The following is a 6,547-nucleotide window of genomic DNA, read 5'->3' on the forward strand; positions in this document are numbered from 1 at the left end:
TTTTGTTTACTTTTTTTGTTTAGTTTTCCTGCACCAGATACGAGTGTTTATTTTAGTTTATTTTTTGAACTCAAGTAGTTCGAATATGGTGAACTAATTAGTTAGTACCGCAGGAGGTGTGGGATGGTGGATTTAGTTGAAGTGAGTTTTAGATTTTTGTTTTTGGCTTCTATATTATGTCGATGGCGGAAAGAGTCCTGTTTGTTTCTCTACTGTTCAAATAGTGACCGTGAACCGGAAAGGAACCTTAATGATATAACTTGGGGGTGGTAAATGGAGAGAGAATATTCGTTGTATTCACGAAACAAGAGGTTGGTTAGGGGTTCTTGATTCTTTGGACGAACACAAAAAAGACAGCTAATTTGGCTACGACAATCATGAATAGTCAGTACTAAGAAATTTTGTAGCGCCAGCGCACGCTCTCTTCGACAAGTCAAATGTGTTCTTGGAGTGACGAAGACGAACGCCGTAGTTTTTGGTGTTGGGTTTAGTCGCCATAAACAAGCTCATAATTATTTCCCACTACAAACACCAACCCTTTCTCACCCGGATGATGCATTTGTTGGCTGCTAAGCGTAATGACAACCAATAAAATAATCAACATCTGTTGGAGGTTCTAATTGACATGGAAACCTTCATGCAGTGCAGTTTTCAACACATTGTGAAGATGTTCTCCATGCTTTATTTTTGTATCTAAGTTGTGTTGGGGAAGGATCTCGATACCACATAAACAATAAAACATAAAAAATCTATAATGTAAAATTTAAGTGGTTTTGCACTCGCACTATTTATGCTCAAAATTAAGTTTCCTTGAGATAACCTTAACTAAAATTTTAATTTTTTTTTTGTATGTTCTTTGTAAAGAATTTCTTAACTAAAATATAAATTTTCTTATAAATAAAATATTCTTCCCCATCTATAAAATAGCAAGTCATAATTTTTAAATTTTTTTTCTCTATAAGTATTTTCTTCTTTATGTCCTTTTGTCTTCTAAGCACACTAGATTTAATCCAACAATTGTTGTCAATCCCAACAACTATAATAACATTCTCATAAAAAATAATGAAAATTTATTGCATCAGCATCCTTATATGTTCGAGCACTCTTATGTGATTCAAATTCTGCAGCATGGAAGAGGATTGAGAGTGCTAACAAAGGGAGAGCTTCCTAAGAAACAGTCTTCCATTTTAAAAAGTACAAACAGAAGAAATAGATTAGAAGCTAGTGGGCATCAATGAGTAGCCCTTTGCCATGCACCCTCAGAGTTTAGGGAATACCTCCAATAACATCTGCCACATATCTTATTATTACTCATTGTAAAAATATGTCGAATGAGGTTATAGACTCTTAAAACTTAGGTTAAATGAATTTGATATATCATCAATTTATATTTTAAAAGTTTGAACCGTCAACCTTTCATGAGTCTGATGCATAGTCATGGAACAAATATTACAGATATGATGACCTAATTTTGTGATTGTGTCATCCCATCTTTCTATTTGTGTATATTACACTCAAGCATTATGGACCTTTGAAGTATATAAAACAACAGTACAAGCTACATCGATCATGCATAGCTCAAAGTGTTTGATCTCGGCATTTTGTGCAGGTTGTATCTATGGTATATCCGTAGAATATATTAGACACAATGGTTGTTAGTTAACCACCATAGCAGTATTCTTGTCCGTCCCGTCACGCACTCAGGCTTACGCTTTTTCAGTAGTAGAATCAGAGTTCATGGTTTGATCAATAGTATCGATCATATTAACACATACCAAGTCCAAATATAAGAACTGCTGCTGGCGATGATGCCACTGCTTATTTTTCCTCCTCTTCTAATGCTTCCTTGTAAAAACTTTTAATTGGAGACCTTTTATATGTTGCCTTCACACCAAATCTTATCCTAGCTGATGTGAGCATGCATGACATGGTGTTCGAAGCGTCTCGAGGGATTTGAAATATGCAGATTGCATGCAAATATTATTCTTCTATTATTTGCTTGTTTCTGCCCTTTCTATTGCGAGAAGTGGACACACAACAAGCACATGGAGATGCCAAAGGAATTCCTTTTCTTCCTCTTCCTCGCAGCCCTCATGCTTGCCTCGATCGCATCGGAGGAGAGAGCGGGAATCAGCTACCACTGGGTTGGGTTCCTCCCCTCTCTGGTTGCCATGGAATCGTCGCAGAGTGCCTTTCCCGTAGCGAATTCGAGCTACAATAGGAGACGAGCCGCCACATCCTGGCTACCTCCAACTACATCAGCTACAATGCCCTCTACCGCCACATCCTATTACAACTGCCACCCCGGCGCTCGGGCCAATCCCTTCTCGCACAGTTACTCCGTCGTTACCCGATGTTAGTGTTAACGTGAGCTCTGTAATCCTCTTTCCATCTGGTAATGGGTTAATTATATATTATCCGATGTAATTAGTTGTATTTAGCCTTCCGATCTAGTAATGGGCCAATCCCTTCTCCCACAGCTGCTCCTTCTTCATAAAACCCTATGTAATTAGTTATCTTTAATTATATATTAATTTATCATTATATTTATAAAAGTAAAATATTTAACCTCAATTTTTTTTATGCCGTTGACTCTACTAACGAAAATACTATATGATTTACCACTAAACACATTCTGCCTCGCTTTAGTTTACCACTTAGCCCATGTAATATTTTCGTCAACAGAGTTGATAATGTGAGGAGAAATAAGATTGAATATTTTACTTTCGTAAATATAGGAATCTCAATATAATTTTAAAAGTATAGGGATCGAGATACTAAAGATAACTAAATTATGGATGGTAATTTATAATTAGCCTTTTAAAAATGTAGGGTTTTATGAAGCAAAGGATTAATTTTATGAGTTTCAGACATTTTCATTTGAGATTTATCTGAATCGATGGGGCTAATTACATATTACCCTTGTAATTAGCTACCTTTAACGGTTCGTATACTTTTAAAAGTTACACTAAGATCCATATATTTACGAAAGTAAAATATTTAATCATGTTTCTTCTCTCGTTGCATGTTTCTTCTCTCGTTGTTGAATTTATTGATGAAAATATCATACGTACTGTGACATATGAAAAATTATGCTAAAATAGGTTTAAAAAGATAATTTCATAATTTTATTTTTTATTGTCCAAACGAAAAAAATATGGAGAGAGAGGGCTTTTGTTGGGAAACGAAGTGAGGTAGTGCTATATAATTACTCTCCTTTTCTCTTTGTATTTTCAAAGGTTTTGTTGAAAAGTGAAGCACCCGGTAGAAAGGATCTCTCTCTTGTGATCCTGTCTCCTTCTCATCCATCAACTACTGTAAAATTATTGATTTCTCGATTACTATTTTTATAGAAGTTATAGAAAGGAAAACTAATATTGATGAAAATAGTACTACGAAATTATCTTATTAACCTTGTTTTGGCATCATTTTTCACATATGATAGCACGTGTGGTATTTCCACCGATAGAACTAATAGTGTGAAAAGAAATAAGGTTAAATATTTTACTTTTATAAGTAAAGGATCCCAATATAATTTTTGAATGTGTAGGGACCGAGATACTAAAGGTAGCTAACCAAAGTTATTGTTTCGTGTTGGTGTCAGTGACATTATTATGGTTGTTGTCATGTTGGTGTTATGAACATTATTTCCAATTGTTTCGTGTTTTATAAAAAGAATATTATATTTAGCCCTATCACCCCCTCGATTCCAAATTTAAAAAAAGTTAATGATGCGTCAAATTTTATCTTTGATCCAGGGTGATTTTTGGGAAAAAAAACCTCTATTTTATTTTTTTTCGGTGCCCTCAGCTTTTTTTTTTTTTTTTTTTTTTTTTCAGTATCTCAAATACCCCTTGCTATCATTCACTATCTATTGGCCGCTTTCATCCCGTCATGACTCAAGGCTCACTGCTTCTGCCCTATTACTTCCGCATTCTCATGATTGCCTCTGTGTGATTGCATTTGCATCATCATCTTTTCTTTTCTTATTTCCAACTTTTATTTTCTTCATTCTTTTCTCTTCCCGACCATATAGAGACAACAAGACAAGGGATAAAGATGACCACACGAAGCATAAATAATAGAACCTCATGAAAGAAAAGAAAGCTCTACAATAGGACAGAGGCGATACGACCTAATAATGGGGCGAAAGCAACAGGCGACCATGTTGGGTGGGACATATAAGGTATTGAAAAAAAAATAACAACAAATTAAAAATTTAAAACTATAGACTCTGAAAAAAGTTTGAGGAGTTTTTTCAGGAAAATTACCGATGAATATAATTTTTTTTGCTATTGATATGGTTAAATTCGATCATCAATCTGACTTGAAAAAATTGATTCGATTTATTATTTTTTTAATCATCGCGTCCGGGAAAGTTAAGGAATTCTTGTTGGACTAGTAGTTGTAATCACGATTAGATGTAGAAAATGGGTTTGACATGGAGTGTAATATCCATTAATGTCAATGTCATCAACTTTCACGGAGATTGAAAGTCTTACGAATTAGTCCACGAAAAGTCCGTGATCACGTATAAGAAGGTGGCAATCCTTCACATGAACATGAAGACTATGTCAAACGATGATCTATCTGTTAGCGCACAAAAAGAAAACTATGTCAAAATGATGGGAATCCTCTTTACATGAAGATGAGATGCAACAACGCATGGTGGTGCTGCCTGTTGCGCCTCTGTCTCTTGCATGGCCATGCACTCGATCGAGAAGCAGCTCATCGAGGGTGGCTCAATTGTATCCTGGGTAGAAGGGTGGAGGTGGAGACGCATAGCTCAATCCCCCTATCGGTGGTACGGCTTCGGAGTGAGAAGGTAGCGGTGGTAGTGAGTGGTGGTGGCCAGGAGGCGGAGGAGAGTGAATTGGACGTGGTGGTGAATTGATCGATGGAGATGGTGGTGAATAAACGGGAGGAGGTAGATAGTGGACCGGCGGTGGTGGTGAATGGACCGAAGAAGGTGGTGGAGAGCGGACCGGTGGAGGTTGTGGAGAGTGGACCGGAGGAGGTGGAGAGCGCACTCGTTCTACGGGTGACTCCGAATGCTGTGGTGGTGGAGGAGACAAGACTGGAGATGCAGGTTTTGGAGACGGTGGCGGTCTTGGAGGGGTCGATGGCTCCGGGGATGGTTTTGGAACCGGTTTCACCGGAGAAGACGACCCGCATTTGGAGCGACCGCAATCGACCGGGCGGCTCACCACCGGGGCACACATCTTCGCGGATTTCTGTGCTGGTCTATCCGCCAGGCAATTGCTCTTGTCTTCGAGCACCGCCGTGGACTCCGTCGACATCGGCACGCACTCCTCCGCCTCGCCCTTGAAGAAGTTGTACGAGAAGTGGAAGTTGACGAGGTTCGGCATCCGGCAGAGCGTCCCCGGGACGACGCCCGTCAGCATGTTGTGCGACACGTCCAACTGCTCCACCTTCGTCAGACCCTCCAAGCTCTTCGACAGCACGCCAGCGAAAGAGTTCCAGCTCAAGTCCACCACCGTCGCATTTCTCAACAGCCCAATCTCCGGCGGCAAACATCCACTAAGCACATTGTTCATCAGAACAAGCTCGTTGAGGGTGGCCGCCATCTTGCCGATGCTATTTGGAATGCAGCCACGGATCTTGTTGTTGGCGATGACGATGACGGAGGCTTTGGAGTTGCCAAAATTATAAGGCATTTGAGAGCTGAAATGGTTGTCATTCAAGAATATAGCGTCGAGCTCCAAATCGAAGAGTGCCGACGGTAATGCTCCTTCGAAGTCATTGAACCGAAGGTCGAGGTACTTAAGCGATGGTAGGCGAAGGACAACGTCCGGGAACGGGCCGACGAAGCGATTGTTACTAACATCGAACTCATAGAGGAGTTTGAGATGAGAGATGTTTTGGGGGATGATGCCGCAGAAGCGATTGGAGTTGATGTGGAGGAGGGCGGCATCGGTCAAATGGCCAAGCTCTGCAGGGAGGTACCCGGCAATATCGGCACTGTTAAGGTCAACGCCGGCAACGACATTGATTGAGGGGTCATCAGGTGCTGTGGTGCAGAAGACACCATGATAACTGCACACGTCGGGACCGATCCAGTTATCGGTAAAGTTGTAGGGGTCAGAGTACATGGCCTTTTTCCATGCCCTCAAAGCAATGTAGGCGCGATGGAGGCGGGGATTGGCGATGTTGACGTCGATCTCAAAGTCGTCGGAAAGGTCTTCCTTCTTCGAGAGGGCCAGAAGCTGACGGTGTATGATGGAGGCAGCCTCGACATTAGAGAGGGAAGAGAAACAAAGCAGGAGAAAGAGGAAAAGGAGGGAGTGGCCGCAAGCCTCCATGTAAGGGCAGGTTGGGAGAGGGTGCACCACCCTGGAGAGCCCAAGGCTACTATAATGAGAGAAGAAAAGGGAGGGCATGAGGCTGTTAAAGCCGCAGGAGAAGGATGAGTCATGGCGGACATGAATGGCTTGCCATGTTTGGTGGTGGAGTTCATTTTCTATTATTTCTATTTCCGTTAGCTTGTTTTTGGAAGCGAGGGAGGGTGGGAGGGAAGCCCAGATAA

General features: G+C 40.7%; 1 protein-coding gene across 1 annotated transcript; it reads right to left on the reverse strand.

Annotated features, from left to right (window-relative positions):
• Positions 1 to 4,742: 4,742 nt before the first annotated feature.
• LOC103988614 (pollen-specific leucine-rich repeat extensin-like protein 3) lies at positions 4,743 to 6,323 on the reverse strand. The gene is made up of 2 exons (XM_065189840.1): positions 5,148 to 6,323; positions 4,743 to 5,045 (listed from the first exon to the last, which is right to left on the reverse strand). The coding sequence occupies exons 1-2, from the start codon at positions 6,321 to 6,323 to the stop codon at positions 4,743 to 4,745; spliced, it is 1,479 nt and encodes a 492-aa protein (XP_065045912.1).
• Positions 6,324 to 6,547: the final 224 nt, after the last annotated feature.

This window comes from Musa acuminata, chromosome BXJ1-6 (genome assembly GCF_036884655.1).
Source record: "Musa acuminata AAA Group cultivar baxijiao chromosome BXJ1-6, Cavendish_Baxijiao_AAA, whole genome shotgun sequence".
NCBI classification, from domain to species: Eukaryota; Viridiplantae; Streptophyta; class Magnoliopsida; order Zingiberales; family Musaceae; genus Musa; species Musa acuminata.

Coding starts and splice junctions, on each gene's coding strand:
- LOC103988614 (XM_065189840.1), bottom strand. CDS start 6,323: ATGGAGGCTTGCGGCCACTCCCTCCTTTTCCTCTTTCTCCTGCTTTGT. Junction 5,046..5,147: donor CGTCTTCTCCGGTGAAACCG/GTTCCAAAACCA, acceptor CAGCATTCGGAG/TCACCCGTAGAACGAGTGCG.